The sequence below is a fragment of the Scomber scombrus genome, chromosome 1 (assembly GCF_963691925.1).
Source record: "Scomber scombrus chromosome 1, fScoSco1.1, whole genome shotgun sequence".
NCBI lineage: Eukaryota > Metazoa > Chordata > Actinopteri > Scombriformes > Scombridae > Scomber > Scomber scombrus.
Window position 1 is genome coordinate 666,513 of NC_084970.1, and position 21,180 is coordinate 687,692.

A 21,180-nucleotide genomic window follows, 5' to 3' on the forward strand; every position below is an offset into this window, starting at 1 on the left:
CTGAATCTAATATGCTTGTTCAGGCTCTGAAGCTTTTAATTTGACTTCAGTGACCTTGCAGTCTCTCACCTTGGGGGGCATGGCTCAGGGTTACAGATGCGGATCATAACTGCCGGCTTGCTGGATGAATCACACAGAGAGTCTTCCTCCTCCTCACCTCGCTTCCTGTTAACACACCTCACTACTGCTGTCTGCTTCCCTGGGCAGAGAACAAACACAACGACCAGTTGGACATAAAAGGATAACAAGTGTGGACAAAAACAGTCCAGAACATTTAAAATGAGAAGATCCCTTTCAGAAACCTCACCAGCGGCACATGTGGCTGAGCAGGCAGTGAAGCCCCTGTAGTCCCAGCTGTGCACTTCCCCCGTCTGGATGTAAGAGTCCACATGCTCCTGGAGGTCTGAAGAGATACCTGGAACCCTGGTGCATATCCCTTGGTTGCAAGGCCTCTCCAGCTGGGGTCTGTCCTCACCGCACTCCTCCTCTGGAAGGTCCACCTCCGTCTTAGTGAATGAGAGCAGCACCCGGCACTTCACCTCCCGCGTTTGCCTGCCAGGCCCACAGGTAACGCTGCAGGCTGACCAGGGTCCTGGTACGAATCTGAACACGGTGGTAGATACAAACAGAGTTGAGGCATTTAAACTACTAGCAGCATATTTTAGCGCACATTTGCATCTAGTTGTCAAACAATACTTGTAGTCAGTTGGTTACAAGTCTTGCAGCAATCACAGAATAATGAGATTCCCAAAATGTAAGACATGAACAAAAAACATAACTCTCTGAAATACATGCATCCTGCATCAATATTCTAACAAGGCCCTGGAGCAGTGCCTTCAGAACAGCTCCAGTCCTATTTTTGGGGGTAATTTCAGAGGCAGTATTGTATGGTGTTTATCTTCTTATGTATTCTTTTGGAGAGCTTCAACTGTCCAATACTGTATTCTAATACTGATGCAGTTTGTTTGATGTATGTTTACTAAGCCTCTCCACACATGGACAAAATCCGTCCAATGTATTTGGAATTCAGCCCGTATGGTTGCTTCCTGTTGTGCTGAAAACAAAGTTAGAAGATAAGGATGCAAATCTGGATACTGACACCAGCTTCTCCCTTTTTTAGCACTACTACAGTATGAGTCAAAGTGGGGACAGAATATACAGTTGTTTTCAGGGATGGATAGGGACTCAGCTCTGGTGTCAAATGGCGTGGGGTGGTTCATTGCATAATGTGCGTCTGGCTGAATTCACATTATCTCTGCAACTTGTATCTTGTCACTTTCCAGGGAAGCCTGCTCATTTTGTTTGACACAGTGCCATGAATAACCAGAAAAGAAAACTGGACAAAGCTTTCATTTGAAGTGGAGCCTTAGATAAAGCCTCCACATGTATACTTGTAAAACAAAGTTCCTGGCTTTATGTTGGTTTTATTTACTTTAGCTTCGGTACACTTTACTTTTCAACTCATCCAATTCTATCCTGCTTCTTCCTCTTTTCTAATCTGATCTTAAATGGTAGTACTGAAGTTATGTACTAGTACCTCAGAGTACAGTGCTTTCCATTTGTATACAGAAGATAATCTGAATATAATGACAAACTAAATGCTAGTGAGAAAACAATACTCTACTATTGCTGGCACACTTGAATGAGATGAATAACTCCAGAAGATTTATGTAATGAAATCCTGAATCTGCTGACTGGCAGACCCACCAGAGTAAGAGTAAGAGTAAGAGTGTGACAGTGAGCTTGTTAAGGTAACTGAACAGAGGTGAGTGGAGAGCTAGGTTCCCTTGAGGTCAGGGTTTCTGCAGGGCTTTCTTGAGGGGAGGTGGCATATATTTAGAGAGAGAGTCCTGTTTCTGGATGGTCTCGAGCTCATTCACTGCAGAAAGTTCCAGCTGGGTCTATTATATCATATTATATGAGGACAGGTGACAAAATGAAGGACGGACTCCAGTAAATGAGTGGAAAAATCTGAAAATGATGTGAATCATCATGCTGTTACCAGAATCTGTGGAGGGTAGAGCTTTCCACTTGGTCTTAACATGTGATCTGTAGTAAGTGTTCTTTCTCTCTCTATTGATTCTGATCAGATCTTAACATGTAAATTAGGCATGTGGAGCTTTCGCACTTGAAAATGTACCTGCTGGAAATCAGGTAAAGTGAAGCGAAGCATGTGTTTTTCCCCTCTAAAGCTGATCAAATATCTAGATACAGACTGCAATGGTAAATTCAACCTGACCACAGCTGCAGTTCTCTGGGAGGGATCCACTAAACACACAGATAAATGGTGGAGATTATACTCCCAGTACCTCCCACTCCGACTAAAATGACTGAAGCTGTCCTTAAAACTTAATCCCACTGAAAAACACTGAATTTGACTTTGTAATCCCAGAAACATTGTACATTTATCAGAAATGTATGTCTTTTGCAGATTTATATACTTGCAGATTGTTTATTGTATATAGTCATTTTATTTATCACTTTCACCATTATGTGGCTACTTTTATGTACGTTTTTGAATTTCTCCCTAGGGGGATCAATAAAGATACCTTACCTTACCCTACTTTACCTTTCTGTGGACGTGAGTGTTAAAGTCACAATTGTTTGTCAATAAAAGACAATAAGAAGACAGTTTAACAAACAATCAGTATGTTTATATGCATTGAGTAACCTGGTTAATGTAAATCTATACATGCAGCAGATTAGTAACCAGATTTCTCCTCTACCACAGACTTTATTGTAGAAGTGTGGTTTACTGACTTTAGGTGTATTAATGATAGAAGATGCTGTCTGACTGCTCTCTCTCTCTCTCTCTTTTTGTGTGTGTGTGATTTTGGTGCATCTCTCCATGCATCCACAGTAGGAAAAACCAAGACACAAGGAAAAGACACAAGAAGTGAGGGAAACGTGGATGTATTTAAGAGACTTGGGATGAATCCTATGTTAGGTTCATTAACTAAAGAAGTGCAACTAAAGGGGCGTTCTTGAGTATGTGCAGAAGAGGCTTTAATCCAAACCGTGCCTATTGATATGCTATATTTTAAGAACACTTGGATTTAAGAAAAAATAAAAAAAACTTAGAAGTGCTATACATGGAAAGAGTAGGAAGCCCCAATAAGGCCCTTATCAGACAGAAGCTCCACACTGCCTATTTTAATGAAGCCTATATTTGAAAAAAAGAGCAGTTTTCTGCATCTATTTTTTAGCTTTATTGTTGCCAGGCAACCACTACATCACCTGTCCTTGGCTAAACTATTATTTTGTTGTTTTCTGGTCAGATCACAGTAACTACAGTTACCAGAAACCATGACTGTTATCTCCACTTGTTGTCATCACCACCATAGAAGTCTAAATTCATCTGATTGGAAAAATTGGACGAGGTGCATACAGCAGAAAAACATGAAGCACTCAGCAACGTAACAACTACGAGCAAAAAGCTTCACTCTCATTAAAAACAATTACAAAAAGCCATCCCATGCTGCTTAAAAGCAGCCTGCATAGGATTTGCTGGGGCCTGCTGTAGGTGTGTGTGCGCAAAGAATCTGCCAAGTGTTTGAAGAGCATGTTTGCAAAGAGCTGGATGAGTATAATGTGTGTGTGCCAAGTGTTTGAGGTGTGTGTGAGCTCTGAGAGCTGATGGATCCCAGGGAGCCTATCAGAGCTGACCAGGCCCAGAGCAGCAGGCAGTAATCACATGCTTATCATCAGCAGCGGAAAGAGAGGAAACAGAGTCGGACAGATTCACACAGCCTTGGATAAAGTGGCTGTGAGAGTGTGTGAGAGTGTGTGGTCGGGTAGGTAAGCCTATACGCCTGAAAAATGTTCATCCAACATGATTAAGAAGTGTGCAACTATTTTCTGCCATGGCTGCTATTATTAGACAGCAACTTTTTTTAGATGGACGTGGACACAGAGTACAATAAGTCTTATATTAGAGCTGTCTGACTATTGTTAATGCACTGTAATAGCAAATAATGTGGCAGTGAATGAGGAGTGACACTCTGAGGACAGCAGACTGCTTCTATAGCTGAGACTCACATCAGCTGTCTCCCACAGTATAGCATTATCATCAATCAACACAGGCCTGTCTCTTCCAGTCTGATTTCATCTATCCATTGGGGAGGGAGAGCACTCCAGTTTTACATTTGATTTCTTTTTTCTTCTTGTAATTCCTTCCAAAAGTGGTCTGTCTGTGTGTGTGTGTGTGTGTGTGTGTGTGTGTGTGTGTGTGTGTGTGTGTGTGTGTGTGTGTGTGTGTGTGTGTGTGTGTGCGTGCGTGTCTGTAGAATAATGTGTAATTATTACTTTTGAGAGGCTGCAGGTGATTGTGCCTAGGGATGCACCGATCCGATATTGGTATCGGTATCGGTCCCGATATTGAAGAAAATTCTAGATCGTGTATCGGTGACAATGGGCCCGATACATAGGGGCCGGTCTATTCAGTCTAACTCTATGCTATGCGCAGTGAGTGACGTCATGCGCAAGCAACACGTGGTGCAGAACCCCACATTGTTTGAAACGATCGGCTATCTGGAACTTTTTCACACTACCTCAGACTACAAACTCGACGGCTACTTGCACCTGCGCAGTAAATGTTCCGAGGGGTGGTGGTAAAACTTCAAAATCAAGCACCTACAGAGATTTCACGCCAGGGAGCATACTGAGTTCATTGGACTGAATAAACAAAAAGGAGGCAGTATGAAGCAGCTAACTTTAAAGGAGATGAAGGAAAGAGGTGAAAAATTTCCACCTAATAGTTTGCAGGCAACAAAATCACGGAGAGGATAATGAACTTCATTGTTATGGATGGATATTTTTTTTTACATGTTGTTTGACCAAGTTAGAGAAGCTACTGGTTTAAGATTGTTGTACTGGTGCACAGTTATTAAATACATAAGTTACTCAGTACATTTATATCTGTTTATTTGTTTTTTAAAAATAGGAAAGAAATGTTTAAGTCAAGTCTGATGCACAAAATAATGATCCTAGTCTTTTCCACACAATGAGACATACCATTTGTTAGGTAATTCAGGACTGTTTTTCTGTATCTGTATCGGCCGATACTAAACCTCAGATATCTGTATCGGAGGTGAAAAAGCGGATCGGTGTATCCTTAATTGTGCCTCTGGGTGAGTAGAAGTACTTGAATGTTAAAGTTGAAGTGATCTTTAAATTTAAATTTATTGCTGAAATGTTGCATAATGCATGAAAAACATTCCAATAACATGGTAGGTATATATAGATATTGCTTTTGATACATAAATAAGTAAATGCACTTTGAGGACAATACTTTTGTCAGAGACAATGGAGTATTTTGACAGAAGGGTAAAATATTCATTATTTCTTCCACCACTGCCTGCTGATAACTGGGTCAATAATGTTTTTTTGTGTCCATGTGGTTTAGTCCAATTTAAAGGGGTTAAAATAAACGTATGAATAACTTGCACAAATTCTTTTTCTGCTTTTAATCCATTTTGAGAGAATATATTAGAAGATTATGGCAAAAATGTCTAAGTGGTGTAACCTTAAAAACTTTGTACCAAATAATTCAACTTGCTTAAAAACAGTAAATTCTCAATAAAACACCATATCAACTAGTTTGGCATGATCTTACATTATAACTTTTTATATTAAATAAAGCTAATGGAATACAATTGTTCTAAATATTACATTTCATCTGGGGAATCATGGAACCATTTACTTTTTTTTTTTGATGAAGTAATTATTAGATAATAAATAATAATAAAAATAAATATAATAAATCCACTTAAATACACTGTAGGTGATAAAATATGTAATATTTATCATTCTTTTGTGGTTACACCATTTGACATTTTCAGGAGCATTCAGTCTTACTTTTGGTAAAAAAAATGGTGCAAATGATATAAAACCAACAAAAATACTAAATGTACATTTTAACAAATCTGATGCTGCTTTTAAAACTATGTTTTAAGATATTTATTAAGATATTTACTTATTTGTCACTGACCCAACTGTAGCCTACAAGCCAAAAACAGACAGCATTTAAGGATCACACCATTTAACATCTAAACTGACACATGTCCATGCTTGTAAATACATAAAGTACTTCAGCAGTTTTGGTTATTCTGATAGAAAATCAACCCCTTCAACAGATAAAGTTAGCTTATGTAAATGTGGAAGTTATTCAGTAGTAAAATGACACTCTGTCTGACCTCTGGATGTGAACGTTTCTGTAGTGATCAATCTGTAGCTGCTATACCAACTAGTTTGTGATAAAAAAACATGAAAATGTAAAAGTGCGTTTTTGGCCAGATTACATAAACTAGCATACTACAGGCAGTTGTCACGGCAACATGTTATAGCTCATAAGCCCTGTGTAAGCACATCATTAGCAGTGGATTTTGCTTTCAGCTTTTTTCTTTCCAAAGTTGAAATGTATTGTTGCAGCATTTGATACTAGCCGAGCCCAAGTCAAGTGAGATTTTGTTTTTAAAATCCTACACATCTTACAGACAGTACATCACAGTGTTATTTTGTGGATATACTTTACAAAGATGCCACCACAGTATCAGCAGCTTGCTGAACTTATTCTGTTCTTTGTATTTACAGTTGATGACTCCAGTGTTGGATGTACTGAATGAATGAAAAGCAGAAATGCAGAGGAGGAAAAGGACATGGGAAGTACCATAGTACCTGCCTTTAAAACCAACAGTCTGTTGATGTGATGGTTATTTATTTCTGCTTTAGAACATAACCACCATAAAACTACAACAGTTTTACAAAAAAACATGCAATTTAAAAGCGATTTGCATGTGTGTGTGTTTAAATGTGTGTACTCACGTAGGGTCCTCTGTAGCAGTGTGGTGTTCCTCCAGCTCGTGGGCTTGTTTTAACCAGGGCACCTTGGCCTCTACTGGCACAGATTCTGTCAGAGATACAAACACCAAGTTATACCCCAGTTCATCAAATCTCAGAGTAGACAATTAGCCTTAACTGGCCAAAAGTGATGCATGTTGAACATTAATGGGTGCTCTAAGCCTTGGTATGACGGTCTGTATCATTGAACTGCTTACAATCACAAACTGGTAACGAGGTGTTAAATCCGTAAATTTTTCCTCATTTTTATTTTTGAGCGTTGAATGTTGCACTGTGGGTGAAAACTGGATGAGAAAGAAAATCTACGCTAAGACAAAGTTAGCAAGCTAGCCTCTGTGTTAGCTACTTTAAGTGCAGGTGCCACCAAAGACTTGAGTTTGCAAGCGGACCAAGTATAACACACTATGGCTGGAATCACTGGACATATGGACCCCTGATGATTCAGAAGAGCAATGGGTAACATATATTGAATCATTTGAGCATTATGTCCTGGCTGATGAGATCAGGGATGCTGAGACAGTTCTGGTCCTGCTTAGTGTAATGAGCCCGAAAACATATGGATTAATGGGTATTCTGATTGCCCCTGCAAAGCCTGGGGATATAGACTGTAAACATATTGTGGATGAATTACAACAGGCCCATTTTGCCCTGAAATCTATGTGTGTGATAGCAGAGAGGTTAACCAAGGTTAACCAAGCACAGTGGGAGAGAGAAAAATAGGCGAGTACATCGGGTGTGAGGCAAGTGATAATGAAAGGGATGACACAGATAATGAACTGAGACTGAACTTGTTGTCTCAAAAAGGAAAATTTGCATTAATCTCTGTGTTGCCTATGGTAGATGGAACTGGATACCAGGGCTGCTGTTTCTTTGATTTCATGGAGCCAGCATGAGCTCTCTGTGACATGTGCCCTTGCAGCCTACTCATATCAAGCTAAGAACATACACTGGAGAGTCTCTCACACCAGAAGAGTTTGTTAAAGTGCAAGTAAGTCTAAAAAAACAGACTGCTGAGTTACCCTTGTATGTAGTAAAAGTGGATGCACCACCACTGTTTGGAAGAGAATGGCTGAGAGCCATTACTGAACTAGAAGGATTTAAAGACTGTGTGCAGTACAGCTGGGAGAGAGAGACAGCTCAGGAAGTGTGTTAAAGACGTATTCTGCTGTTTTCTCTAATGAGCTTGCCACACTGAAAGAAATTAAAGTGAGTGTTAAAACTGAGTGCATGCCCAAAGTCTGCCCACCAAGTAATGTGCTCTATACCCTTTGACCTAAAGTGGAGGCCGACCTTACACACCTTATTGAGCTTGGAGTGATCTCACTGGTGGTGCACAGTGACTGGGCCACAACTGGGGTTCCAGTCAGTAAGAAAGATGCCACAGTGAGACTGTGGGGATTTCAATGTCACAACCAACCAAGCTCTCTGTGTAGACAGATACCCTATAACAGGGGTTGAGGACATTTGCTTCTCTAGCTGGAGGTCATGGCTTCAGTAATTCTACCAATATTTACCTTTTGGAATAGCACCTGCACTGTTATTGTTCCAGAAGGCTATGGACCAACTTCTCCTCAGGCTTCTTTGAACAAGAGAACAAAGTTTACACTCAACTTTTTTTTTGGACCGGTAATATGGCCGGTAATATTCCAAAATTCCGGCCATAGAGAACAACTACTGGACATGGTGGTTGATACAGTACAGAGCCCCCTGGGGTCACATGGTTTAAAAAAAAAAAAAAAAACAAAGCAAAAAATATTTGCCACAAGACGTCTGGCTCCACTCTAGTGTCCTGGAGATGATCACTGCTTGTTGGTTTCCAACTATAAAAGACTCTGGTAATGAGCTATCACCTTTTTCTGGTTCATCAGCCTGACCTCACTGTACAGCAAGAGGTCTCACATGGGGGAATATGATTGATAGCGCCACCCAAACTATGCCCCCAGGTTTTGATGAAGCTTCACACAGCACTCCCAGGAGTGGTGAGTGGAAGTGTTCCCAGATGAGCTACAGGCCAAATTGTGCTACTCCTGCCAACAGGTCCAAACAGAGCTAAGTCTTGCACCTCCTACACTCCTGGATGTGGCCTCTCATTCCGTGGGAAAGGATTCATGAGGACTCTGCAGACCTATTTGAGGGACACATATACTTGCTGGCTGTTGATGAACATTCCAAGTGGCCAAAGGTGCGTATCATGGACAGCACATCAGCGAACAAGACCATCTGACTAAGGGGCGCCTTCAGTCATCATGGCATCCCTCACATTCTTGTGAGCAACAACGGCCCCCAGTTCTGTTCCGAAATATTTGCTGCATTCCTGAAGTCAAACGGTGTTAAGCACATCAGCTCAGCATCATACCACACTACTACCAACAGGTTGGACAAATGCTTCTTGCAGACTTTCAAACATGCATTAAAATCTTCCAGTGGCATCGTAACAGTGGCTTGACACATCCCTGTTAACTTGCCATAACACCTCTGACACAACCAAGGAATCATGTTGTTCCTATGTTGTTCCTGAAGTGCAAGCTGCACTCTTGGCTGGACCTCCTTAAGCCCAATGTAGCTGGAGCAGTGCACTGATCCCATGATTCCCAACAACAGCACTGTCGAAAACACTCCAAGGCCAGAGCCTGTCTTTGTTTATGGGTACCAAAAGGGGGGAAAGTGCACACAGGGTGTTGTAATGGCACAAACTGGAAACGCCATCTGGACCAGATGTTGGCCCATTCAGAGCAACCACACCAGGAGAGTGCAGGCTCTGGAGTGCATCCTGCCACTAGCTTCCGTCTGTTAACTAAATGTCTTGCTGGTAGTACTACAACTCACCCCTGTACTATGCCTCACCTTAAAAGGAATGGCAATCTAGTTGCTCTGACTACCAGGCTATTTGAAACACACTACTCCACTGAACCACCTAACACTGGAGATACTAAAGTATCAGACTGGCAGACACTTTCCCTTGAGGATGACTAAACCACCAGAATGTTACCAAGCTAAGTGAAAGAGTTGAGCAGTGATATAAGAGACATGATTTAGTTGCAAGAAAGGAAATCAGGGTTCTAACATACAAATAATATACTGGAAAGACATGAAACTCCCATTCATTATTTTGTGAAAAAAATAGTATTTTGGTTTTAATCTAACAATATTTTTAAATTGGGAGATGTTAAATGTACATAATAATTAACGGTTAGGTGTTATTTGGCATGGTGAACACTAGTGGGCACTCTGGCCTCGGTATGATGGTCTGTTCCATTGAACTGTTTTTACCACAGTTACATCGGAGATGAGGCTAATGTGTCCCTGTGCCTCTCAGTGTGTGTGTGTGTGTGTGTGTGTGTGTCAAAATTGTTTGCACATAGACATATGAGGGAGCAACATAACACATACTGATCCTGCTTTTATAGGAGGTGAATGACATGGCAAAAATAAGTAGACATGGACATACTGTAAATAATATAGACCAAACATGTTGACCAAACATTTCAGTCACTAGTTTTGAACAAAGGCATCCTAACTGACAGTGGTAATAACTAGTTGTTACCTTTATCGTTTCTTGAATGAATAAGATAATGTTGTAGATTGATATTAACTGACTGTTCAGATTAACCGTGGCCAAAAAAGAACCAAGGGTGCATGTATATTATAGATGGGTGACAAATGAAAGTAAAAAAGCGACATCACACCATGAGTATGAAAATGATGTGATATAAATGACCATGGCGTCTTACCTCTGGGCTTGTGGCAGGCAATAGGGACCAGACAGTCCTCTTTAACATGCGGTTTGAGGGATGCGTCACAGCCTCCAATGTGCTGCCCACGATGGTCGATGCACAGAACCACTCGGTAACGCAGGCCGCGACCACACGTCACCGTGCACTACAATGAGAGGACAACAAACACTTGAAATTCATCCCTGGAACAAAAGCTTGGCTGAACTACCGATGGGTTTCCCCTTATTACTGACTGACCTGAGACCACTCCATGGCCACCCACTGGGGGCAGGCGAAAGTGTTGCAAATCTGTCGGGTAACAGGTCGAGGGGAATGGGTGCACTTCCACTCGTCTACCTGGGAGAACTGTCCGTGGGTGTCCTCCTCCACACACACCACGCTGCGGTCTTGCCAGCCACCATCTTCACCACAAGACACGGAGCACTGGGTCCAGGGGCCCTGCTCCCAGCTGCACACATACACACAGAACAGGGGTCAAGATCGCTACATGCTGACTCATGTCATTTAATGATGCAGATAACATCATTTGCCACCAAAAACACCATACATACTAATGTTCTGTCAACAAACTGGAGCAATAACTGGTGATGACTGAAGACTGATGACTAAATGTAGTGAATTTATTCCTCTTCTTCTAAAATTGTATTGTTGTTCTCATGGTGTATTGTATTTATGGATAACATCATTTAGTCTTTCTCTAGTATATAAGAAAGAGTTCTATAGTTTCTAAATGACTGACATGTTTATGGCTTTTAATGCTACAATACACTGTATATGTATCTAATACATTGTATTAGATACAAGGTTTGTTCTTTTACTGGCATTGTAGTTATTTATTTATTATTATTTTACATTGTCGCAGCTTTATATGAGCTTCTTTCTTTTATTTGCATTTTACTTGTTTATATATGAACTTTTTTTTTAATTAGCACTTTTAATCTCATCTGTTGAATGTCTGGGCTCAGGGCTGCTCTAATGTTCCTTATACTTGTATATCATACAGAGGGGCTTATATGGGTTTCTGATTTATTTTAATTTATTTTTTATTCTTTAAAGTATTTTTACCTGGAAAATATTTGCACTGTGCTCATGTTTGAAAAGTGCTGTATGAAAACAATAATTACTACCGTAGGTGTAAAGCACAACTGTTGTAAGCCTTCACATTCATTTATATTTTTTCTTTTTCTTTTTTTTGGTCTTCTGCCTAAAGTTTGTTGCGCTCTTCTTTAAATATTTCTTTAAAGATTTTCTAAGGCAGTTGTTAATCTTTTCAACTGATGATTCAACCAGTAGGAGTTTCATGTCCATCCAAGCCATGGAGGTTTAAATAACAGTCTTTGCAAAAAATAAATTGTGTAACCAGAGGCACTCAGAATAAACAGAAACTTTTAAATACATGCAGGGAAAGAGGACTGTGGATTCTGTTCTGCTTCACTTATATTTAAAGTGAATTATGAAGAAATCGTAGTATGAAGAGCATTAATGATTACAGCAAGAACAAGGGTTGACAGACATGTAAAATTATGAAAATATCCTTTAATTTATCTGAAAAAGTGGATATAATATGCACACATAAAGTTTTTGGGGTCCATCCATTGCTGATATTCATATTTGTGGTGCTGTATAATCTTATTTCAGGTATTATTTACTTGAGCCTTACAACTCTGTGCATCTTGGAAAAGATTGTGGTTGGCCATGGGAATGAAGACGTGATTACTAATGTCAGGGATTGGCGAATCACTTTGACCACTTCCATGTGCACTTATACTCTGAGGTCATGCTTGTATTTGTGCTCTCATGCAGATTCTGGAAAATGTTGATCGGGACCACTTTTATGAATATCTGCATTATATTACCTATAATATAGTGATGCGGTCATCCGATTAAGACGATTTGATTTGATTATCCACACCTAATGCCATGTCACAGTGGAACTATGTCATAATATGATGTAATCGGATAATAGTAGTGAGCAACAGCTGTTCCACTGCCAGTGGAACATCAGCCTCACCGGACATGATCCTGTCTATCACCTGTTGCTGTTGTATGGTACAAGAGCCAGAGAATTGATGAATCTGTCTAAACGTATAAAGCAAAAAAAGGCATCAACACCTACTTACAGTATAACAGCCTATGGACATACAATGCACTTCATATTTTTAAGAGAAAGCTAAAAACGTATCTCTTCACTTTAGCTTTTAACTTGCTTTTCTATCCGTCACTACTGCACTTCTTTTAGATAATATATGTTTAGTTGTATTTACTACTTTTACTGTGTACTATTTGTATTTGTATTATCCATCTCATATTACATTAATGTTCCATTTTTTTCCTTTCTTCTTTTTTTAACATTGCTATCAGATTATTTTATGCTTTAATATTCCTTTTATGTGAAGCACTTGGTATATGTAATTTATTTTTGTTATAAAGCACTTTGAGCTGAATTTCTTGTATGAAAGGTGCTATACAAAAATGTTGTTATTATTATTATTATTATTATTACATTTTTGTATTATCATTATACAATAAAGATTTATATTTAACAAGGTCCCCAATCTTTCCTATAACCATCAAATGACGTGTTAGTTAACAGGAGCAGATACTCAAGAAAAAAGAAAAAAATATATTGACAGTGAACAGTTGGAAGATCCTTTCAGTATGAATATTCTGTGCTGGCAGTTGACAGTTTGCAGATATCTTCTGTTTAAACATTCCCTGGTTAAGATGCAAGGTATGTTTCCTATAAAAAGCATGTGCTGATGCCAATGTATTATATATGAACATAACTGTTTGGAGACATGGTTACTTCCAGAACAGAAGTCAGATCATGAACAGTATGTGAGGGTTAAACTGTCTTCTTCAGCAACAGTAAATCCATCAAAACAATTATTGTGTTGAGTGCAACCACATTGTTGATTTCCTCAATTGTTACTAATACTATATGATGTGAATGTCACATGACAAGCCCTACCAAAGAAAAAATGAAAAATCCAATATGATAAGCACACATAAACGTACTGTTTAGTTATCTGACATGTCAGTGGAGATTAAAGTCAAGCCAGCCGTCTGGAAAAAAAGCCTTGCACACACATCAAAAAACTCTTTCGGCATTTATTCCAAACACATGCTATTGAACAGGTACTAGTGTGAGGCAGTGTGCTATGGCTCTACACAGCCAACAATGTCTAAAGGACACGATGGCTTATTAGAGTGTCAGTGTTACAGTCACCGCTGATCACACCTGATGTGCCAGCAGCTGAGCTCAGAGCTGAAAATGTCCACATCTATAAAGCGTGCGCGCGCACACACACACACACACACACACACACACACACACACACACACACACACACACACACACACACACACACACACACACACACACACACACACACACACACACACACACACACACACAGACCACTTTTGGAAGGAATTACAAGAAGAAAAAAGAAATCAAATGTAAAACTGGAGTGCTCTCCCTCCCCAATGGATAGATGAAATCAGACTGGAAGAGACAGGCCTGTGTTGATTGATGATAATGCTATACTGTGGGAGACAGCTGCTGTGAAACCATGCACAGTAACTGTACAATTATAATTTCTCTCCTGATTTAAGGGAGAGCTGTTTTATTTTTTACTGAAGTTATTGAATCATAAATCATGATAAATAAATAAAAATTAAATAGGTGATCATTAAAGCTCTGGACAAGCTGAAACCTATAAAGACTGGACGAACCACACATAAAGACCTTATAAATGAGCCATCACACAGACAACACAGTGAATGACTGCTCAAACAACTGGAGCTCTGGCAGTTAACAGCCCTTCAAATCCCTCAAGAATACAAATTGCTGCATGATCTTGTACAAAAACAAAGATGGACGCCAACTGACCGCTTGCACTGTTTATATATGGTGCAGTTTACGCTGAAAAGGCGAGGTGAGAATCTGAATTTAGAGACCTAGGAGAGAATCGGAGGTGAGTGAACTTTGATGTTGTAGAGATTCATTTTCTTTACAGCTCTATCAGCATTACAGTTGTCCAGTGTTCTCTCACACCACAAACATCTCTGCTCAACATTCTCCTTTTCTTTCGTTACATCTCCATCAAGTGTTTCCAATGTCAGTCACGAATATCTACAGTAACATGTTTTAGGAAATATTTATGAGAATGACTGTCAGCGACTGGATCTGAAGACTTCAGATTAGAATCTCTACATATCACTTTATGATTTTATCTTCTGACTGTCAACAGCGAACTGGAAGAGACCTGCTCCAACTCTCTCCCATCAGTCATCACACCAGAATCGTATTCATTATATATATATGTATCCCACCATTCTGTCTGTAGATTTTCCATCACAATACACTAAAAGCTTTGACTAATAGAAAAAAACCAAATGAGCTTTGTGTCACAACAGCAAGCACCGTCTTCACCACAGTTTATGGCTATTTATTATTAAAGCTGAGTTTATGGGCTCATCTTTCACATACAGTCATGTGAAACAAATATTATAAAAACAATATTGATTACAGCAGCTTTAAAGGACTAGTCTGTAGGATTTAGTGAATACCCCTCCCCTCACCCTTCTAAGCTGGTAGATAAATTTATGGTGGCTACAAAACTCACAAAAAACATGAAAGGCCCTCCCTAGAGCCAGTTTTTGATTGTCCATTATAGGCTACTGTAGAAACATGGCAGTGCAACATGCCGGCCTCCATGGAAAAGGACCCGTCCCCAATGTAAATATAAAGGGCTCAATCTTATGTAATGAAAACACAACAATTCTTATTTTGAGGTGATTATAAATTAGTTAGTGAATATTATATTACATTTCTGCCAAGTCCACTCTGTTAAATGCTGCTAAATTCTACACACTGCACCTTTAATGTTTCATATAAAGTAATTCTGTAATATGATGCATGTTCAACATTACATTACAAATTACACTTTAACCATTTCCCTAACAATAATTAACTGTGTGTTGGTGTTTGCAGTTGCATCTTTGGCTCATCTATCCAATTAAGATACTGAAGTTTAAAATCCAGTTGAAATAATATTCAGTCATCTGTTTAATACAGCAGAAATAATGTTAGTGTATTTTCTAAATGTGTTGTTAATAGTTAATGTTAATAGTGTAGTTTAAGAAAAAATGTACGAAAAAAAAAAAACATATTAAACAGCCAGCCTGTATTTCCTACTGACAATATGGCTAAAAGCTGTGGAATGCTGTCATGTCACTTTTCCATGTAGATGTGATAAATTCCACCAAGTGTTTTATGTGGATAATTTACAGCAATTCTCCCTAGAAGGGAAGTTTCATATGTTCAGAGAACTGTTTTCTACTTGTGATTTAGATTCTGATAGGTGTGTTCCAAGCAGCCCACTCCCCTCCTGTGTTAAATCTTAACCCACTGCTGCATCCAAACTGGAAATATGCTAAATTACAGCTGTAAATTACTGTTCCTTTGTAAATTCAAAATGAGTGACTTTAAGGGATACTCACCGAGGCAGAGGTTGAAAGTGATCATATGGCATCACTTCTTTGAATCCATCACTGGAGGAAACACAAGATCAGAAAACGCTGTAAATTTAAGAGTCTATAACAACAACTATAACAACTATAACTCCCACACTGTAGAACGATTCTCAGTAAAGCATATAAAGACACAACACTAGAGCCCAACCAATATGGGATTTGTAATACAAATATTTATTTTAGACTGGAAAAAATCACATACTGTATGGCTGATAGTGTATTTTTGAACTGGAATGAAAATATACTAGTGGATTTTTCACTGATATGACTATACAGTAGCTACAAAGGTACTTTTAGATAGATACTTTTAGATAGATAGATAGATTCAGGTTACCAGCAGCTCAATGTAAGCGTGAAAGTAATAAAGCAATGAACAGCAGACAATAAAAAGCCAAGAGGTGTAAGAGTAAATAAAACCAATAGCAAGATTTAAAAAAAAAACATATAGGGTAACTTTATTGATCCCCCTAGGGGGGAATTCAAAATTCAGGTCTAAAAGTAAATAACTAAAATCTATTATAAAAACACATGAACTAATAAAGTACAAGTTAAACATAACAAATAACTTTAATTAAGTATATTTAACATAATACATTGTTAAGCAATTCTAGAGATGAACACTGAGAAAAATAAAAATAAAACCTAAATATACATCAGTACTGTCTAGTATCAGTCATTATTTAAACTGATTGAATTACAATCACAAATACTTTTAACTTGCTTATCAAAATGTTTTATATTTATCAGTGTTTAACTGGTGGAGTGAAGAGATGAAGAGCAGCAGCTGTGTTACATGTATTCTGCTACTTATGTTCAGCAAAAACTTTCAACAGTGGAAAAACAGACGTTAAAATGTTAAATTTTGTAAATTCAACGACTATAATTGTTTAGTTGGAGAAAAAATAAACTGTGAGTCCTGAACAAAACCGTTTGGTGTGAATACATGTTCACGCATTAGCTTCCACTCAGCTGACAAGCTATGAAAGTAGCTACGTGGCTAGCTAGTTAGCTAATGTGGCTAATGGCTCATGTGGCTAAGGAGTATGATGAGCTCAATGTCACAAAAAGTAAAACATGGAGATGTTGTTTATTTACTTTCCAGCATTGTGTATCATCAGCTTCACAATGTAGTGTGAAATCAACATTGAACAGACTCAGTCCATCATCGCACCGTCTGCTGAGCTACAGAAAGCTGTTATGATGCTAATCTTTCAGTCTGCTACATTACTGACTATCTGTAGCTGGCTAACGTAGCAACAAAGCTGCTCTGATGCTAACCTTTCAGTCTGCTACATTACTGATACTAACCTTTCAGTCTGCTACATTACTGACTATCTGTTGCTGGCTAACGTAGCAACAAAGCTGCTCTGATGCTAACCTTTCAGTCTGCTACATTACTGATGCTAACCTTTCAGTCTGCTGCATTACTGACTATCTGTAGCTGGCTAACATAGCAACAAAGCTGCTCTGATGCTAACCTTTCAGTCCGCTACATTACTGACTGTACTGACAAACTACAGCTGCTAACATAGCTAACATGTGAAAGACATGAGTGACATGTTGTCAGGGACAGACTTAATGTTATATTAGTTATAATTAAAAGGGGAAATGGGGTCATTGTTTATCGATAAACAATGACCCCATCATTTCCCCTTTTCAATACAATTAATATAACACTGAGTCTGTCCATGTCACCATGTTAGGTATGTTAGCAGCTGTAGCAGCTGTAGTTTGTCAGTATTAACAGTGTTTGGCCTTCAAGGTTAAAATAATAAGAGAGTTAAAAAGAAATGCCTTGTGCTTCCAACTTTGCATTTCTGCTCTTCATCTATTGATTAAATCTCCATCGATCCAGCCTTTCATAAAAGAAGAACTGAGACGTTCTATGATGTTAATCAGCTATTTCTTTTTTTTTTTTTCTTCTGGCAGGTGTGAACATTTCAGTGGTTTGACTTGGCCTGGAAATCAGATCCTGAGGAGAGTCCCTCCAGCAAGGTCAAACAAAGCCTGAAGCCTGGTTTGAGCTTGATTCAAACCAATCAGAAACCATTAGGCTGCCATTTCTGTATTTTGAGAATATCACCAAGCTTTATTAAAAGTGAGGTTGATCGCTCTACATACATATCCATCAGTTTAGGCGGATGTAGTTCTAAATGGAATAGATTGTATGTTACAGTTCAGGCAAGGGTCTTTTTATATTTTTATGAGCAGAATAAGTGGATTAGAGGGTAGATGCAAATGATTTTTTGCAGGTTTTTGTGTACCACATTGCAATGACTGCTATACCTCTCTGGGCAGGGGTCCATGTTGCACTCCTTGAGTTTTGGTGTGGGTTTGGTGTTTTCAGGATAGCTGTTACAGTGGTGTTCAGGCAGGGTCTGGTTGGATCGGATGTCTGTGCACTCTGCAGAGTTCAGCTGATAGCCTGGAGGAAGATATGGGCTGTTTAACCCAACTTCACAGGAAATGGTTGGAAAAAATCACCATGTAAAGCCGGATGTGTAACAGCGTTCTCAATATACCTCCTCCACAGGTGACAGAGCAGGGGAAGAAGTCTGTTTCTCTCCACTGGTACCTAATTGGCTGGTAGAAGAGAAACTGGACTACTGTGTCCTTGGGTCCTCCATACTTCATCTGGACAACATGTAGGGTGACAGAAGAGTAGAACCCAACATCATTAAGTCAAATAGTGTAGGGTAGAGAGATCACAGTGCTGAATAGTAGAGGAAAGATAAAGAAGTAGAACAGAGTTGAGTTGAGTTAAGTAGAGGATCCTATGGAGGGGAATCAAGGAGAAGAAGTTAAAGGAGCTTAATTCACAAGTCATGCAGAGTACACTCAGCCTATAAAAACAGTCGTATGATGTGACTAAAAGGATTTTTTTCCCCAAGTCTTCCAGAATCAGACTTAAGTAATCATAGCATGAGATACATTATTTATAACATACTTATACCAAGAAAATAAATAAAGTGGGTGAGTGGAGTTTGAGGAACACAGGTTTTCATTCAGACGGGATTTCTCTGACGTCCTTTCTTCTGTGTGACATTCAAAAGTCACCCTTTGAATCTTGTGTTTTTTCATTTCTCATTCTTCTAATCAAAGCACACACTGGTCCACAGACAGCATGTTTGTTTACCACTGTGGTCATGGAAATGCTCTGATTAGCTACCATTAGCATGTCCCCCCCTGTTGTGTGTTTGTGTTAGCTGGTCCAGGCGGTGTGTGTATGTGTGTGTGTGTGTGTGTGTGGAGCAGATTTTGGGCCTTACAGGAGGTAACGATTGCTTTTGTTTCACACAATTTTAGGTTCAATAAAACAAAGCAGCGGCTGTAATTTTGAAAGGTTCAGTTAGAACATCATGATTGGACAATAGAATTAAACCTAAAACATCACATCTACATTTCTGGCTGACTATTTGACACAAATTGAAAGACCTCACCCTAAGTGAAAGTGTTAGACCTTCCTTCAAAGGACAAGGAGGTGCCTTATTAAAATACTACTTTATAACAACCCCTCCTTTTCTTTTGATGATGTAACTGACATGTAAGTCATTCACTACAACCTTGCAGCTCCGGATCGTTTTTGGCTTTTTGGCTCAAACTTTTAACTGAATGTGGAAATGATAAAAAATCCCCACTGACTCGCTTATTTTGCTCTAAGATACTGTAACTAATAGTATACTCAAATACACATGTGTGATGACTTTGGTGAATTTCTTAGCCACACTTCAGAGAGGAAACAAAAGAGTAATAGTGTTGACTGAATTTAGCTTCTGACTAATTGGGCTTGATGTCTACTGTAATGAATTCCCGTAAACATCCAACCCAAACAGAACAGCACCAACACTTTCATCTGCAAAATTCTACCCTCCCGCAGGCATGGCATAACCAAAAAACCACTTCTACCCACATCAGTGAGTCCCAAACCACAGCAGCTGTTGCATAATCAACTTTTCAAGCATGTGCACAAGACGAGCTGTGTTTGTATTACATCCAGGAGGAAAGTCTTATTGAAATGTTTCTCTTGTACCCTCTTGAGATTTGTAATTACCACCAGAGAAGTGTGAAGCAGTGGAAGACAGAATGATTGGATACTGGGAGTCAATGCTTTGTTTCCAACATAAACTGGACAAATCCTTTTCATCCACCCATCACATAAAACTGTGGGCAATCAAGGACTTGGATCGCAACTCTTCACATAGTATCTATTACACTAAATCACCATTATTAACTCTAATGCTAGCATTTTTCCAGTATGTTATGATACAATAACATGGGTTCCATGGTAAAGGATAAAGTTGGTGTTGGAGTGACGTTTTCACGCCCTGATCCAGTCTTCTAAAATTGAGATTGAGTTGAATCAGATACTTTCATTAATCTAAATGTTGATTAAATATGTATCTGGTGAATTTAACCCTTTATCTGGTGAATAACTATATAACTTCCATAAACATCTAAAATAGTCTCTCCATGCCTCTCTATGAGGTTGTAGAACCATGTGGATTTCTTATATATATACTTTTTGGAAAATGTTTTACCCTAGACCGTGGCTGTGAGGAACCATATATGGTAACTTCACTGACCTTGATTTGCAACATAAAAATGAAACATTTTGAAAAAGTTACAACAGCAAAAAAAGTTATATCCCCCAATAACTCTCTCAGGTTGAAATGTTGAATTTCCAAGTATTTCAATGAGTGTCCTATAAAGGGTTGAATCTTAATTTGACACAGATCCGTTTTAAAAGCTTGAAAAAAAAAAAACAGTTCAAACAAGCTTCTACCTACACAAATGATCTACGGTCAAAAACAAACAGTGGCCAAGTTTAATTTTAGCCTGAAGTCACTCATAGAATCAGTGTTAATTAGTGATAGCTGATATGACCTGCAGCTGGCAACATTTGTCATTTTAACCAGTACCAGTACTGGCTAGCATCTATACAAATGTTTTATATATTGCTATTTGCTAATAATGGGAATAATAAAAGACTTGCTTAAACTAAATTCTCAATAAAACACCATATTAACTAGTTTGGCATGATCTTACA

At 38.9% G+C, this 21,180-nt stretch overlaps 1 protein-coding gene across 1 annotated transcript in view; it reads right to left on the reverse strand.

The window, feature by feature from the left end:
- Positions 1 to 6,818: 6,818 nt before the first annotated feature.
- LOC133980500 (ADAMTS-like protein 3) overlaps positions 6,819 to 21,180 on the reverse strand; it is a 194,184-nt gene continuing 179,822 nt past the window's right edge. Inside the window, exons 8-13 of the mRNA XM_062419253.1 lie at positions 18,656 to 18,767; positions 18,420 to 18,558; positions 16,101 to 16,151; positions 10,830 to 11,040; positions 10,590 to 10,737; positions 6,819 to 6,907 (exon numbers count right to left, since the gene is read on the reverse strand). Of these exons, the coding sequence (XP_062275237.1) occupies positions 6,819 to 6,907; positions 10,590 to 10,737; positions 10,830 to 11,040; positions 16,101 to 16,151; positions 18,420 to 18,558; positions 18,656 to 18,767 (750 nt within the window). The remainder of the gene's footprint in view (positions 6,908 to 10,589; positions 10,738 to 10,829; positions 11,041 to 16,100; positions 16,152 to 18,419; positions 18,559 to 18,655; positions 18,768 to 21,180) is intronic.